At 41.1% G+C, this 17,545-nt stretch overlaps 2 protein-coding genes across 2 annotated transcripts; one reads left to right on the top strand and one right to left on the bottom strand.

The window, feature by feature from the left end:
- The first annotated feature begins 578 nt into the window (after positions 1 to 578).
- On the top strand, positions 579 to 2,864 carry irf1a (interferon regulatory factor 1a). The gene is made up of 8 exons (XM_056760288.1): positions 579 to 746; positions 1,350 to 1,449; positions 1,562 to 1,741; positions 1,829 to 1,900; positions 1,978 to 2,088; positions 2,169 to 2,221; positions 2,513 to 2,606; positions 2,724 to 2,864. Exons 1-8 carry the CDS (start codon positions 660 to 662, stop codon positions 2,795 to 2,797), a joined length of 771 nt encoding a protein of 256 aa, XP_056616266.1. The 5' UTR covers positions 579 to 659; the 3' UTR covers positions 2,798 to 2,864.
- A 46-nt stretch (positions 2,865 to 2,910) lies between these two features.
- On the bottom strand, positions 2,911 to 17,408 carry ddx21 (DEAD (Asp-Glu-Ala-Asp) box helicase 21). The gene is made up of 17 exons (XM_056760287.1): positions 17,251 to 17,408; positions 15,484 to 15,621; positions 14,908 to 15,045; positions 11,664 to 11,765; positions 11,512 to 11,584; positions 11,078 to 11,256; positions 8,274 to 8,391; positions 7,535 to 7,720; positions 7,275 to 7,420; positions 6,937 to 7,086; positions 6,692 to 6,853; positions 4,896 to 5,015; positions 4,734 to 4,807; positions 4,479 to 4,638; positions 3,880 to 4,014; positions 3,480 to 3,524; positions 2,911 to 3,328 (listed from the first exon to the last, which is right to left on the bottom strand). The coding sequence occupies exons 1-17, from the start codon at positions 17,326 to 17,328 to the stop codon at positions 3,062 to 3,064; spliced, it is 2,271 nt and encodes a 756-aa protein (XP_056616265.1). The 5' UTR covers positions 17,329 to 17,408; the 3' UTR covers positions 2,911 to 3,061.
- Positions 17,409 to 17,545: the final 137 nt, after the last annotated feature.

The raw sequence follows: 17,545 nt of genomic DNA, 5'->3' as shown, positions 1-17,545 counted from the left end.
TCATTTCTTGTGTAGGTTTATGTCAAATGTTGAGTCCCACCCCCATCCAGCTCATCAGGGACCGGGTCTCAGAGGCAACATGCATGTTTATAATAGGTGATATATAGGCTAATCCCTCTAGTAGCGTGCCCTTACTCCGCATTCAATGTTCTTTTTGAATGAATCAAGCTATTAAAAGTATTTTTTCTGAAAGAATATTTGAAGCCCTGAAAAGCTTTGATATTTATAGCTTCCCCATTTCACTGGAAAACATCTGAAGAACACAGTGACTCATCTGGTTTACTAAAGAAAACACAACTGACTGATTATAATCTGAAACATTGCCAAAAGATTTGAACAATCCAAAATATTTACCTTGTCAAAAGCATTATAAAGGGTTATTATGTATTTTACTGAACATCAAGAACGCTCAGTGTTTGTATAAACACATTTGACAGGCATCATCAAGCTTTTAAATGTTTGGTGAGCTGACAGAGAAGGCGTGAACCGGTTCAGTCTATCAGTCCCACAGAAATTCTTCATCAGTTTGAGGGAAACCGTTCAAACCTGTTGGAGCAGGTAAGAGCAGTTGAACTCGATGTCAGCGTTATTCGTCGGAAGTGACACAAACCGTGTAAAGCTGATGTTCTGTTGAAGACGTTTGCCCCGCAGACTCAGAGATGCAGCAGGGACGTCAGCGCTTGCGGCCGTGGCTGGAAGATCAGATCCAATCGGGCAGATATCCTGGAGTCGTCTGGATAGATGAGGTAACATCCAACAGACTCCAACAGTCATTTAACTGCTCTCCCACTGGAGTAGAAGTTCTTCTTTGTGTTTTGAGAATCATCTTAAGGCTAAAACACGCTACAAGATTTATCTTAGATTTTCAGTCGGGGCTTGTTGCAGAAAGTCTGTGCCAGTCAGCAGATTTGATCAGTTAGTGTGTTTCTATTTGACTTTCAAAGTTAGCAAGTGTATGATGTCTAGCTTTAAAAAATATCTGCTCAGATTTGTAGTGTATTCCAGCAATTAGTCTCTGATGTTTCTCCTGAAACTGCTCAGGTGAAATAAAAACCGAAACAAAGGAGAGTGTTCATGTATAGGGTTCATATTGAGATCTTGACAAATCTGAGCTCAGTTTGACACATTGTTTAGATCTCTTCTATGACAGAGACATAAGTGAGACTGAGGAAAAGTGGTGCAAATGAGACTTCATTCGGTCTCCATTCGATCTCACAGAAGTTGAGGAGAAATAACTGAGATATCTAAGACAAGTCCTCTGTGTGTACATTTCATCACAAAGACTGAGTTTGATTAGATTTTTATTGGAGTAGCATTTGTGCATTCTTAACACTAAAACCAAACTGCAGTCTGCTCGAGTTTTCCAGATTCCCTGGAAGCATGCAGCTCGACACGGCTGGAATATTGAGACAGATGCCACTCTCTTCAGAAACTGGGCCATCCACACAGGTGAACTTTCCTTTCCTACTGTATACAACCATCCTCTCAGCTTGATTTACACATCCAGAAATGCATCTGCATCTGAATCCATCAACTCTATTTCTGCTCGCATAAATGTTAGGGAGATACAAGCCCGGCACAGACAAACCTGATCCCAAGACGTGGAAGGCAAACTTCCGCTGTGCTCTCAATTCCCTGCCGGACGTCAAAGAGCTGCCAGAAAAAAGCATCAAGAAAGGACACAACGCTTTCAGAGTATACACTCTCCTGCCGCACAGCACAGCACTCAAGAGACGGAGAGGTAATTTCATGAACCATACGTTCACATATCGTTTAGAAACTTTCATGTGTGATTGAGATCAGTTGTTTGTCACTTGACTTTCTTAAGCATCGAGGAGCCTGGATACAGACGCCAAATCCCAACCACCTCCACGAAACCCAACGCTGGAAAGATTTACAGGTAAACGACGTGAATCGCTTGAAAAACAAAACAATTCCCAGGATGAGCTGTGCTGTATGTTTGCTGTGTTAGAATAGAGGCCTTCTGGAAGTTTGCAGATGACGGTGGAAACTCCACAGCAGAGCTCTTCAGAAGAGAGGATTTCTCTAGACGTGTCGAGACATCCGTCTACCGCACCACATCTCCGGGTGAGAAAACATGAACGCTATGTCATGTGCTCACCAATGTGTTGAGTGAAAGTTTGACATTGAATGAACGTCTTGTACAGGACTGCAGCAGAACGCTCTGGATGACGCCGAACAAACACAAGCTGTGCTGAAGGTAACACGCATCACGTCTCCTCTCACACTTTTTCTCAGCCCACTGGCTGAATTTCTTGTTTGTTGCTTCTTGGTTTCCATTTTTGAAGTGGAAAACGAGACGAAAATATAGTGTAACCAATATGTTTTTTGCAGTGTTGGATAAAGCCCTCACATTAGTGTCAGTTTGCTGTTGAACAACAGATGCATGTTAAGAACACAACCACCTGACTGAAGCTACCTGTATTGACAATAAAAGTTTCACGTTTACGTGATTTGCTGTCGAGCTTTGACTTGTGTGTTTGTGCTTTAGATCGTGGATCATCTGAAGAATCTGGAGCACTGGAGTCCTTTATATGAGAGCGACAGAAACTGGAGAACAAACTCGACATGGATGGAGTCTCTCTGTATGTGAACGTCTCATAACTACAACAATGTCGCAAGCAACAGTAACAGACGTGGGGCTTTTAAAGTTTTAGGTTGTAATGAATTCTAATATTTACTCTAAACATCTTTGGTTTCAGGCGATACGATGGATTTTTCAGGCCCCTCCTATCAGACAGACTGTAGACTTCTGAAGAACTCGTCAGATCGATGAGACTAAAGATGAGAGAGAGCAGATTGAGCGACTATCGTGTTTTTGTTTGTAAAGGACATGAATAAACTGGAAAGACTCAGACACAATTTGGAACATAAAACAAACAACAGCACTTGTTGTAAAGCCACTTTAATGTGAATTACAGTAATCAACTAAACAGCGCCGCTGCATGTAAAAGCGATCTGCATGCATCTCATGGTCTGAGGGAGTAACAGCAGTAAAAAAAACCTGTGAGGGTGAGATCATCACGACAGTCCACAGTGATCAATAATCAAAGGACTGACTGTAGCTTCGTTTCTGAGGACCCCGTCCTCCCCTTCCTCCTTGTCCTCCCCTTCCTCCCTGTCCTCCCCGTCCTCCTCGACCGCCGTTCCCCTTAAAGCCTCCGCCAAACGACCTTCGCCCACCCCCTCGACCCCGACCTCCGAAGCCACCGGACATCCGTTCGCCACCGAGACGCGGGTTCTGCTCCAGTTCTGGAAGTTCCGTTGCGACCGTCAGCTGCCAGCATCGGCTGTCCTGCCATTTGCCCTGTAGATGCCAAAAACACAGGAATCAGCAAACAAACGCTTCATTTGTGTGTTGATAAGCCTGTGTTAGTGAAACCCAACGCCACAGAACGACTCCAACAGAAACACACGAACAGACATGTTCACCTGGTGTAAGTTTACAAACATCATACCTGTATCTCCTTGGCTTTACCGACCGGCACATCGAAACACACACCCTGAGAGAAGAGAGAGCACATATGAAACACAAACAACATCAGAAATCCTGCACAAGATCAGCCTAGAGAAATTCTGTCCATTCACATTGCTTGCTGTTATTTCAATTAAGACGCCAACAAAAACACGCTTGTGGAACTGCAGTTCTCTTCAGACGCTCATGACTGTAGTCAGTTCATCTTTACTGGAATAAAGAGTTTGTTAAAAGCAAGACTCTGATTGTTGCCAGTTGTTTAATGTGTATAACCTCCACTTCGTTTCACTACACGCACACACACAGATGAAATTAAAGTGGACACGCGTGTGTTTACAGTCACAGATCTTCGTGTACGCTGTGCTTAGAGAACTTGAACGCACCATCTTGCCCTTGAGGAAAGTCATTCGTCTGATCTGGTCATCGATTTCTTCTCCGAGCTGATCCTTCAGCCCTCGCCACGCGTAACCGATGTTATTCATCTCCGTGCTGCAGTTCAGAATCATTGTGGTGAATCCCTGACATAAACAACAGATCAACTTATACAACAATTCCTCTCGTAACGCTCGACAAACACACACGTGAGGCCGTCTACATCTTGTCAAAAATCAATCAAATCATTCGCAGCATTGTAGTTGTTGTCTGTCGATTAGCAGAAACACTACACTAATGATGTAAAGATGTATTTCAAGACATGTTCCTCTTTAACCACTACACACACATTAGAACAATATACTATCAACAAAACATTCAAAACAAATTAAATTATACATGGGAGAAAAACTAAAACTAAAAATCTAAAACAGAATAGTGCTTTACGGTTAATCCACACTAACGCAACAAATCAGTCGGTTAACGGTGAATTAGCTGAAAAATATATATAATTGTATTAGAAAAAGGTAAGAAACACTGCCATGAATTATTACATTAGTTTAGAAGAACCAAAGTTAGTGAGGCGGAAATAAAAGCGAAGGTGTCGTACAATGTCCGAGCAGAGGAGAGAGCGCTGCTCCAGGTTTGTGGCTCCTGATATATGAGCGAGCGCGGCCGCCAGTGACTCCAGCGCTCCCCGCTGCTCGATCAGCTCACGCGCTGCCTCACGAAAATATTCAATGGCTGTTAGCGGAACAGAGTCCAAAAACCTGGGACGAATAAAAAAAAGAAAAACATGACAGACATGAGTTTACGAGAACAGGCTGACAGGATCTCAAAGACCTCACTGTGTAAATTGTCTCACCTCATGGCGTCTTTACTGGAGGATTTGATGATGTCATTTGCTGTTGGGACCCCCACACGTTTAAAAGTGATGCCCTGGTAATGTAAGGACAAACATTTGAGCATGTCATGTGACATTATTTTAATGACTGTGGTTCATCAGAAGAGTTTGCGAGTGCCTTACAGCTTTCTGCTCCACAAACTTCAGCTGGCTTTCCTCTTTACGCTGGTAGAAACAGATACAGACGCCGGTTCGTCCTGCTCGGCCCGTTCGTCCAGAGCGATGGATGTACGACTCCACGTCCTGCATACATTACACACGCTAATGCTTTTTAATATGAACAAGAGTCTCCAGGACCTTTCTTATCAGCAGAGACTTCAACTTACCAACGCAAAAAAACATTAATATGGGGCGAAAACAGTATCAAAATTCTATCGTCATGCCCTGTTATTCAAAACTGCACATGAAAGATCCACAAGCACGAACAACTGTGTTTCTTTATCTCATATTATTGCCCCTTAAACTGCTTGATTTCGTCATGATTTCTGAAGCGGTGCTGCACTACAGTAAGAGTGTTATGGTTCCAAGGCAAGGAAAGTAATATTTCTTAAGAGCTGATATACGATCTGCTGATCACTCGCTGGACGAGTGCATTTAGTTAGTCGCTATTATTAATTCTGCTGCATCAAGTAAAGTGTATAAAAAAGGTAGGGTTAGTCATTATTAGGGATGCACCAATCCAATACTCTGGATCGGAATTGGGACCGATAAGGGTCTGTTTTGCTGGATCGGGTATCGGACTGACGGGTTCTCTTCAGTCCGATCCGTTGCGTTACCCGTGGATGTTACTCTAAAGCTTCAAAAAGGACTAACTATCAGGAAATTACCATAAAAGTTGTCATGCACTGTATTCGATGTCATGTATTTTGATAGCTAGGTACTCGCTGAGTGTAACGTTTTTAGATTCAAGCAATTGAAGTGGTCTATGTTCTGCGTTTTCATACACAATAACACATAACATATATATTCTCTTTGTGTTATAATTGTTTTGAACTTTTGAAAGATCCCCGCGACATCAGGATCATCACTATGCGGGATGCTCGTGAGTGAAGCGGGTGCATTAAGCGCATTATTTTGTGTCCAGGATGTGCATGAGCGAGTTTGAAGAATTTTTATATTGTGATAGTTTTGTGTAATAAACACGGATTTATTTGTACGTTTTGTACGTATCTGTGCTTTATGAGACCACATTTTGTTTTGTAAGTTTAATACAGCACTTATACAAAAAAAATCATACTTTTCGACAAAAAAAGTAAAAATACTTAAGTAAAGGAAAGTGGTAGATTTTAATGTACTCATGGATTAAGTAGTAAGTATGATGTGCTTCATACTGTAGGGAAGTATTTTTTGTCTAAAGTACTATGATAAAGTACAGATATTTTAAAATGTATTTGAAAGTAAACATGCTTAAGAACTATCCACCTCTGGCAATATCCAGATATCGGAATCGGCAAGTAAAAAGTAGTATCGGTGCATCCCTAATCATTATTAATTATACGTTTTTTACTGAGGTTAAACCCATAGTTTCCCGGAAATACACTACACTGCGCAGCTCGTGCTGTTTAGAGAGGAAGCTGATGTCATTGTCAATAGAAATGTTTCACCATAGGCAGACATCTCCCAACCCTACCACCATGTTTGATTTTTCATTACAATATCTCTTTACTCCTGTAACTACTGCCCGAATGCATGTAAAGCTCCGTTCAACAATGCAAAACTGTGAAAAGCTCTGTGGAAATAAAATTGAAATGAATTGGGTCAATACCATGATTTGGTGAAAATTTTGCTTGAGGTGAAAATCTCATCCTGGCTCATGCCTAATTCATAACATTGATGTCTGTATTGTGTGGGATGGTGAGTCAGATGTACCATTACACCCCTACAAATTTTTTGAATCTATGATGCGATGACTGTCGTACCTTTGGGGGGGAGCACTGGATGACCAGATCCACCTCTGATATGTCCAGACCGCGAGCTGCCACGTTTGTGGCCACCAGCACTTCGAAGGTACCGTTCCTGAAGCCTTTCAGTGTGATCTCTCTCTGTTTCTGAGCGATGTCACCGTGCAACGACTGACAGCTCTACAGCACACACAAACAAGATACGCACATTCAGTAAAGAGCAGCAGAAACACTCGATGTTCAGTGAAGACCATTCTCAGGACCTGTTTGATGGAAGTGTTCATGGAGAGCTCTGTGGCATCTTTCTTGGTCTCACAGAAGACGATGGTCCGACTGTGGCTGCCACTGTACACCTTAATGACGTCGCCAATGACCGACGCTCTCTGAGACCAGTGACAGGCGATAGCCAGGTGCTGCAAGCCATAAAAACACACACGTCAGACCGTCACAGCTGTTCATTCCAAACATAAGTAACAGACGACATTCGGCGCTCTGGACATCGATCGGCACGTCATTCTTGCGACACGTAACAATCGTGGGCCTGTCCAGCGGCATTGCAGTGCATTGCAGTGCCAAACTGTGTGAAGCTGTAATGTTTTACCTCGACTGTGGTGGCGGTTTTCTGCGTCTTCTTCCCGATGAGATCCACATGCATGTACTGAGATCTCATGTATTTCTTAGCCACGTCATAAACCCAAGAAGGACACGTGGCTGAGAAGAGCAGCGTCTGAGGTTTCTCCTCTGCGTCTGGATGCAAACACATTAGACACATGAATGTTCTGCCTAGATCCATTATATTTACATTCATCGCTACATGCACTCACTGACAATTTGATTTACGTGATAATGCCATCAGAGTACCTTTTATGTAAGACATCGAGAGGATCTCCTCCACCTGCTCTGCAAAGCCCATGTCCAGCATTTGATCCACCTCGTCCAGAACCACATGTTTGAGCTGACACAGATCCAGTTTGTTGTTCTTCAGGTGGTCACTGATTCGACCCGGCGTTCCCACCAGAATATCGATGCCATTGCGGATAGCATCAACTGACAAAAAACACATGACATTATTACTCACGTTGCTATATAGACGGTAAACAAACATCACTTCGCATGCACACTTTTTTGACCCCACATGAACTTCCGGTACACATCCACCAACAACAGAGTGTCAATAGATTATTTAATATAGAAAGCGAGAAGAAGCGTTTCTTGGCTAAAATCATCTCTAATATTTTGAATTTAGACTGCAATAGCAAGCTCAACCACTCGATGTCAATGTACCATACAGTTTCTTTAAATACGACCGAACTACAGGACCCATTCAAAAAGTTATTTATTTAATCAAACGAACATACAACAAAATTCAACAAATCCTTTATTTAACACAATTATTATACAATAAAATAATATAAAAATAAATTAAATCAAATATAAATAGTTATATTATAAGACACTAGCCAAACATAAACCAGAAGTAAACTGGGGTCAGGGGCGCACGCACGTCCAATGAGACTGTCTATAGCTATATCACGTCACAATTATAGAAACATTATACAACAATAATAACACACAGACAAAATAAAGAGGAAACTCATACTCTGTGAGTTGTAGGGGCTTCCTCCGTAGAAACACACAACTGAGAGTTTTCTCGTGATGTCCTTGAAGTCTTTGGACACTTGAATGGCGAGTTCTCGGGTCGGTGTGAGAACCAAGACCTGCGTGGAGACACACATCAGAAACCAGCACACATGAGACGATGATAATATCATACACAGCTATGCCTCTGGAACTGATGTCAGCCGCTGGTTAGTGACATCAGAACTACATCCTCCTCACGGGTCAGTAGGAAGTGACTGTGCAGCACACCAACCCCCACGCATGGGGTTAACGACAGGGCTGGGTCTGCGTTCATGTCGTCTGTCGCAGGTTTGGTGATAGATATTAGGGCTGGGTAAAAAATATTGATTCTTCGATATTAATTGATTTTCAATTTAACGAAACAATATCGATTCAGGAAATCAATTCTTAATGCGTGTGCTTTAGTTCAAGGATATCTGTATTTCGCCTATCTTCCTGAAAATGTCGCAATCACTCGTGCTGATACAAATAAAACAAAATAAATTCAAATAAAAAGTCGCAGAGGGAAAAAAGGATCATGGCGGAAGCTCACGGTAGCCAATGGACCCCAGCGCCGGCTAAATTAAAGTCTGATGTGTGGAAGCACTTTATGTTTAAAGGCAATGAAGGCAATGGTGAGGACGAAAAAACAACTGCGCCCACAAGAGCTACGATTTAGCAACAACACAACAAACCTACAAAAACCCCGGGGAGTCGTCACCCTGACACGATATCTTGTTCATGCGATTCTGGACAGCAACGACTAGACGTTGATTTGGCCAGCAAATTACAGTCAGATTCACTTCGCGCTAAGATAATAACTGATTATAGTCATGATGATTTGCAAGGATTTACGCCCATAGGCAATAGTTGAGAACGAGGGATTTCACAATCTAATCAATGTTTTGGAGCCGAGATACGTAATGCTGACACGCAAGTACCTCATTGAAAAGGCATAACATGTCACTATATCCTGGGATGCACATAAGTGGTGCGCATGCGCGACCGAAAATAAAAATGCGCTCTCTAAATAAGTTTAGACCACTCACTTGCGTACTAACATGGTTGAAACCTTTTGATGCACAATCACCGTTTTAGCCTCTGTGAATGTCTGGATCTGCACTGCACTGGACGTCCATTAGGCCTGTAGCGACGCGTCAACGACGTCGACGTAAAAATTTCGTCAACTTCATATTTTTGCGTCTACGCTTAGCAGCAGCTCGCCACACATAGGTGGGAGACCAAAACATGGGTATGGGAATACTTAAAATTTAGTCCCAAACGTAAAGGTGTCGTTATTTGCGCTCTTTTCCAAATGGAGTTGGCATACTACGCCAGCCCAACAGCAATGTTGGAGCATCTGAAACGGAGGCACCCCATTTTCACTCGTGAAGGAGACAATAACAAGTACTAACGTTGGCTAAATTAATTACATGTTTGTGTAGTGTAGCTTGAGCTCTGCTCACTTCGGTGGTGCTAGCTAACTATGTTAGCTCTCCGTGCAGTTTGTTTGTGCTATGTAGCGCCTAGACCGCTGAGTTTATCTAACTTTAGTTATCGTCTAATGTTGGCTTGAATGGAAGCTAGCTTACGGCTGCAGAACACCGCTATCTATAGTAGCTGACGTTAGCTAACGTGAACGCGAGCTACTAACTTAGCACGAACAAACTGCACAGAGAGTTAAGATATGTTGGTTAATTGGTTAGCCTAGTACCACCAAAGTGCTCAGCTGCTAGATAGCCACTTTAGCATTAAAATAATCTAATCATAGCATAGCACTACAATGAGGTTAAGAGTAGATTTAAAATACCCCACAGTCATAGCTGTTGTTCTAATATGCATTGCTTTCGTGTTTTCTAGGACAAAGCAAAGAACCTTGGCGTCATATCTTGGGAAAGAGATGCAATGCATGTAAAATATACGCAAAAACAGGAATTTTATATTGTGTTAAACACTCAGGAATGTATATACTGTGCACTGCACAGTGTTTTTTTTTTTTCACTACACCTTTAGAATTTTATGAACATAAGAGTTATGTCGGTACTGTAAAGAGTAAACAAACTGGTCTTTCATTTTGTATAACAGTAAAATAATTGTATTTATTTTATTTTGTGTAAAGCAGAATATTTTTTTGGTGTGCCAAACAGTTGTTTAATAACGTATATTATTAGGATTTTTTTGGGTATTTATTTGAGATACATTATGGTTTTTATTAATGAGCAACAGAAAAATAAGTGTTAGATTAATTGCCCAATTAGTCGTTAGATTAGTCGACTAATCGATAAAATAATTGTTAATCGTTTAATAAATAATTGTTTACCCCCAGCCCTAACATCCTTGTGGATAAATGTGGATTCCATGCCTGCAAAACTAGCATTTTAATTGAAGTACTAATCGATATCGAATCGAAACTATAAAAACAGGAATCGAAAATTTGGTCACAAAAACCCAGCCCATGCAAGTGCATGGGTTCAATCCCAGGGGATTGCACATACCTATGTATAAATGTATAGGTTACTGCAATGTAAATCACCCCAAAGTGTCTGCCAAATGCATAAATGTAAATGATTCTAATTCCTTCTGTTTATTATCTGATTCTTAGCCTTTCGATTCCGTCTCCAAATTGGAATTGATTTTGGAGTCCCAACCATATACAGATGTCTCAAAGTGAAGTGGTAAAGCAGATCTCACCAGCATCATGACACCAGTGTAGATTTCTCACACAAACACACATCTGCTTAAAGACATGGAGTATAAAGACAGCACGTGTGTGTGTGATTGTACCTTAGGAGCTCGACCTCTCCTCCTGTCATCACCATTCATCTGCAGCTTCTCCACCAGAGGAACAGCAAATGAGAAAGTCTTGCCTGTACCCGTCCTCGCCTGACCAACCACATCTTTTCCATCAAACACTGCGTTAAAGGTCTTCACCTGGATGTCAAAAAGGTACGTCACCCCACGAGCTGAAAGAAATCAACAAATATATGAATCCATCACACACTGTGTGTATAAAACCATACACAGATGCACCTCCATTTACTGTGGGGTTTACTCTACTGCATCCAGCCACCAGGAGACGATCAAATTGCTTTGGCTTCACTTTTCAGGACGTGTACGGCACGCTCGTATCAAACACACACATGCACACATCCTGTAATGCGCTTTCTAATTATGAACAAAGTCAAAGTTTTTGGTGGCGAGTTCTGAAGTGGTTTTACCGTGCAAAAGTTTGATGGTATCCTGAGAGATATTGAAGTTGGAAAACGCTCCCTCTCTCTGCTCCGGCGTTTCCTGCAGAAATAATGACAGCCATGAGGAAAGTGAGCCGCAGAAAGTCAAGCCATGAGATGATAGAGTGACGACCACACACTTTCTCAATGTCACTGCTGGAGTCTTCACTGGACGCTTCTGCCGGAGGAGCTGAGCTGGCTTCGGAGGACATCTCTGCGGTCACCGGTTTCTTTTTCTTCGGCTAAACAATTTGGTGCAGAAGAGAGCAATTTCAAATACAAAGGTAAAAAGACAAATTAATGACAAAAACACAAGTATCAGTGATTTCCATTCATGACGTAAACCACCACAGACTGACGAAGCCAAAATATTTGACACTTAACCCACAAAATCTAATAATCTACTCCCAAAATCATGCTGGCTAGACATACTTTGAACTAGCTAGTTCATGTAATTTACTTGCTATTTCTTTTGCTTGTTATCAGAAATAAACTACAGGGATGTTGTTGCTATAATGCGGTCTATAGGTGGGGATCGCTGATGTTAATCAATGGTTCAAACTACTGTTATCGCCAGAAATTTATGGAGATGGTCCTCACTGCAGAACACAAGTTCCTAACACTTTAGACACTTGGACTAATTTGCAACTTGTGGTCGCCAACTTTTGCTCTAATCAATGTCATAATTTAGTGTACACTTGGAAGTAATGATCACAGTTAAATATTTGTTAACCCAAACTTAACAGAAAACGCCAAAAAAGAACGTCCCTTTTAAGGTTGGTTTTCAGTCAAAAGAATAACTTTAGTTATGTCTCAATGGGAAACTGGTAGAGCAACAACAAGTTTGAGGTGTGATGTGGCAAAACCAAAACCAATCAAAACGTAGTGGAAAGAGACTGGATCTAGTGTCGGCCAATCACAATGCAATGAGGAGACTGGATCTGAACTTGCCTCCTGGATGTCACGTTCTGCAGTGAGGAGCTACTGGATGTATTGACCATGATTAGTTTAAACTCCAATTTAAACATCAATTTACTGTTGCGACAGAATTTAAAATGAGCACGCACTCAGGGACTTTATAAATGATGTTTCATATCTTTAATACAGGGCTATAGACTAACTTTTTGCACTGGTTGCACTGGTGCTCCCAACTTTTTTCTTAGGTACACCCAAATTTTCCAACGCATCGCATTTAACATTAAACTGGTTTTACCAGTTCTTTTTTTTTTTTTAAATGTCCATATAGGCAAAATTGACTTGTAAATGATTAACTAACAATCTGGTCAACATAAAGTTCTTTATTTGAAGCACTAATCTACAAGAAAGGTAACTTACTGAAAAAGTGTTGGTGCTTAAAGTGCTTCACTGAACTGAAATTTAAACTTAAAAGATCTCAAGATAAATGGACCAGGTCTTGACATAACCTGGGAGGTCGATGGCTCCGTGTCAGGGCATTGCTTATGATTTTTCGGATAGATCAGGCCTTAACCTAACATTATTTACGAAAAAGCTGTCAATCGTTCTTGTCATCTTCTCTCATCATCCGCGGCTACATCCACTCTGTTTAACTGACGGCTGCTCAACTCTCTCTGTCTGACTGCAGCACACACATTTACAAACGTACACACCAGAGGTTGCGCTAGACTTTTTTATTGTCCGTCATTTTGACTGACAGGCTCGTAAAAAATCTGTCATAATCTATTATTACACGTCACTATAGTGCAAGGTGGCGTTAGGCAGTAATTAGTATGTTCGTGACGTCATCACGCTGTACTTGCATCTCGGAACTTGTTATATTTTAATACAACTGAATTCCAGATAAAGCCGTTGTTGTTTATATTCATTTATACATTTAATCTTTATGTTCATATGTGAATAGATATGAGAAAACCCAACAAATGGTGCAAATTTATATACTGTTTTTGATACGATATTCACGCCCTTTCCAAATCAGTTTTTATTTTGCTCAGATCTTGTGCATGTAACTGAAGTTATGGCTGAGGTCGACTGAAGCGATATGATGTTCAGGAACGGAATTTAGAGAAAAACGTGTTTAAAGTTCAGTGATGAGAATAAAAGCACAATAGTCCAGTATCACAAATAAAAAACACTTTACAGTGGTAAGAGACTTACTCTAATAACAATAAAAAAACATTTCCTAGTGTTGAAGTGAAAAATACTGTACAAAACCGTTTGAATAAAATGAAAGTAATGAAAATGGTGCAGCGCACACTTAAAGAACGAGAGCTCTGCCATTATCACTACACGAGGAAACTAACAAACATTACTGACAACAACTCATAAGCAGTGAAGCAAGTTTTACGTTGTTTATCATGTGCATAGTGTCAGGACTTTTGATCATCTCTTGTATGTTTTGAGATCGCGGTCCGGCTCGCGTGAGCAGTGGAGCGGTGATAACTCCTGGTGATCTAGACTGGGATCTCAGTCATCTCACAAAAACATTGTATAAAACAACTTTGTGTGCCATAGTTTACACGGGACTGGCGGGAAATGTGCATTGATAGTCCTTCATTCCTTCATGTTATGTGGTTTACTCTGAAAGGTGAACTGTCTATCCCTCGTCCAAGCTTGACATCTGACGGGTTTTCCCAGATTGCATCCCGTATGTCTAGTCAGTAACAATGACGGGTGAAAACACGCATGTCGCTTCGCGAGCATATCATGAAGGGAAACAGGGATTAACAAATTGCCCTCATTGTGATCCGCCGAAATGACGGACGGCCTTCAGATTTTTCGGTTAACTCAACCTCTGGTTCACACACGTACAGGAATATCTGGACCACAGCCAATCAGAGGGGGGTCCGCCCTTCACCATCTCTGATTGGTTTAGACCACGATATGGGCCTAATGTGTGCCTGTTGTTGGATTACAGGGAGACTTTGAGAGTTGGAGACTTTTTTCTCCCTTGAACGGCTGGTCGCACTGGTGCGACCTTTGATTATTTTTAGTCGCACCATTCGAAAAATAAGGTCGCATTTGCAACCAAATTGGTCGCACTCTAGAGCCCCGTTATATTGTGCAAAAAATGCCAAATTTTACCGGTCTACGTACTGCTTCACTCCTGATACAGTTGCGGCACATTAAAAATGACAAAGATTAACACAACACCAACAAACTCACTTTATCCTCTCAAGGTTCACTACTGAGCCCTATCAAGAGCAGCCAACATAATACTCTTCATTCAACATCATCTTGAATGCAGATCAAGTGATCTCCTCGCACTGCACAAAACAGACACTTGCACCTCTGCAGAAGCACTGGTGTTTTTACACTTTCATGTAAGTTGTGTGATTACCACAGAAAATCTGCGTCTCCTCCGTCTGTGTGTTGAACGGTCATAGCAGCATCACTGTGATTCATTACCTTGATGTAACTTGCGTCTGCGTCTCCGTTCACATCTGATGCGTTCATTTTCTCACTCTTGATCTTTTTGGGAGCGGGTGATACACACTCATCTGTCTCTTCTGTGGTCTTCTCCTCTTTCAGTTTCTTCTTCTTTTTCTGAACAAAAACAAAAGTACATGCTTGTTGATGTTATACTGTTAATTTGTTAACATATGCAGGTCTGGCTCAGAGAAATTAAACCACTGCGAGACATGGTGACACACAACTAGTTGAACACTGATCTACATCCTATCAAATTCATCTGAAAGTAACCAAGATATCAAAACTGCAATATTCCATAAAAAATAATAACAAATGTCAGTGTTTCTAATAAATTATTTGTAATACTCTTCTCAGCATGACACAGATCTCAGTCTGAGGGCAGGACAATACTGACTGTTGAGAGCGGTCATCATTCTCTTGTGCAGTTATGCTTCACAACTTGGATCAAAGATTTTGAGGTGAAACTCTGTCTTCTCCCCATCAGCTTCTCACAGTGTTCACATGTGACATCATCATTGTTACCAGACACTGACAGTAATGGAGATTCATTACCTTGATGTGACTCGTGTCGGTGTTTCCATTTACATCTGAAGTGTTCATCTTCTCACGCTTTGGCTTTTTGGGAGCAGGTGATTCACACTCTTTCGTCTCTAACGCAACCTTTTTCTCTTTCGTTTTTTTCATCTTTTTCTGGACAAAAACAAAAAGTGCAAGCTTGTTGATGTCACACTGTTTGCATGTTAAATCAATGTATCATGTGTAGATGAAGGTCAAATGAGGACGAACTAGAGAATAGTGTCTGTTTATAGTCGAGATCAGAAAAAACGTTTCATATTGAGGTAGGTGGGAGGTTTATGATGGGATGTTGTTGAAGACTTAAGATGCAAAGTTATTTCATACATGTAGCAAGGTGTCTTAAAACACAGAAAATAAGTGATAGCCTACTTGGGCTGTGTATTGTAATGTGGTCAGCATTTATAAATCAGGGTATTTTATAACGGCTTCGAACACCGCTCAACCAATCAGAGGTAAAGGGATACTCCAACCCCAAAATAAAAAGTTGTTCCTAATCTGTATAAATGTCTTTGTTTGACGATTGACTGCCATAGTACGAACGGTTTAAATGCTAGTCAGAGGTGCTCCAGAACCGTTCTTGAATCGGAACAAAAAAGATTTTTCCTACTATGGTAGTGGATGATGTCCCAGAAATGTCATTTTTCCAAATATCTGTCTTTGTGTTCAACAGAACAAAGAAATGTATACTGGTTTGGATCAACTTGAGGGTGAGTAAATGATGACAGAATTAACATTTTTCAGTTGAGTATCTCTTTAAGGACCAGAACTGACCGTTCTATAATTATGTTTAATGCTACAGTTTGCTTCCTGTAAATCTGTGTTATTTATACTTTCTGTCGTATTGTTATTATATCATATTGCATTTCACTGGAAGCCAATCACTGTTCATAATTGTATTTAAATTTCATTCAGCAATGAAAGAGTTTACAATTACATTCATTTGTACAATAATAGCAGAATGGATAAATACACTTTAATTAAATGCACAAGACAAGTGTCGAGAAGAAGCTATCTTTTTTATTTCACGTTATGTACCTCGGCTGCCCGGGAATACGTGCAAAAGAATGGATCTCTAGGATCTCTACACAGTTGACCAAATCATTTTTTCCCCTTTTAATGATCAAAACTGCAATAGTCAAATACAAAGAGAATATAATTAAGAATTTATAAATTAGATACAAATTGCATGCTTTCTTTATCTTATATTACATTGTCTTCTGATTTTGAAAGTAAAGTATACATGTCTAAACCTATCGTTGCCTTTCTTTAACTAACGCCATTCAAATGTGTTTTTTGGCTTGTTTGCTGTACACTGACCTTGTCACACAGCAGCTTTTAAGCATTGTTCTGTTTTTTTTTTCATAAATGACACGGAAGCTCAGGCAAGGCAGCTTCCCGCAATAGAAAGTCAATGGAGAGGGTTAGATTGTCCCTACTCAAGCGTGGGCGTGGACGCCACGTGAACTCGAACACGCCTGTTTGTATTCTCAACCAAACAACGTATGTACCACGTGAACACTGAATGATGTCGGCCCCCACGTGCGCACATATAGATAAGTAACGCAAACTCTGATTTCGTCTCAGTCATCACTCATAACTTGAGTTGTGGGAGTTAACATGTAAAGTGCTGCTGTATATTTCTGATAATGACATGAGGAGAAAGATTCTACCGTGAGAGCAGCAGTAACTGTTACCGGAAGCGTTATAACAGTTGATCGTGTAGTGTTAAAACTTCACACTGACCTTTATTAGCTCCAGACCGCTCTCCACGTCCTCCGTGTATGTGGTGTGATCGGCGTCAGTCTCAATCTTTGACGGCATCTCAGTCGATGTCCAGCAGACCTACACGTGCGACTGCACTGAGATCAGACGCGCAGTAGAAAAGAACGAGCCGGAAGTGAATCGCGTGTAAAGGAAGTAGGTCTGCTCAATGTCATGCGGCGCAGCTCAGACCGATCTGCGGGGTGACATCAAAGTACCGCGAGAGAGATTCTAAAGCATGCGGAGCACTGTGCACTAAACTTTTCTCGCGGGAATG

Source organism: Triplophysa dalaica, chromosome 11 (genome assembly GCF_015846415.1).
Source record: "Triplophysa dalaica isolate WHDGS20190420 chromosome 11, ASM1584641v1, whole genome shotgun sequence".
Classification (NCBI taxonomy): domain Eukaryota; kingdom Metazoa; phylum Chordata; class Actinopteri; order Cypriniformes; family Nemacheilidae; genus Triplophysa; species Triplophysa dalaica.
This window is presented reverse-complemented; position numbering and strand designations above follow the sequence as displayed.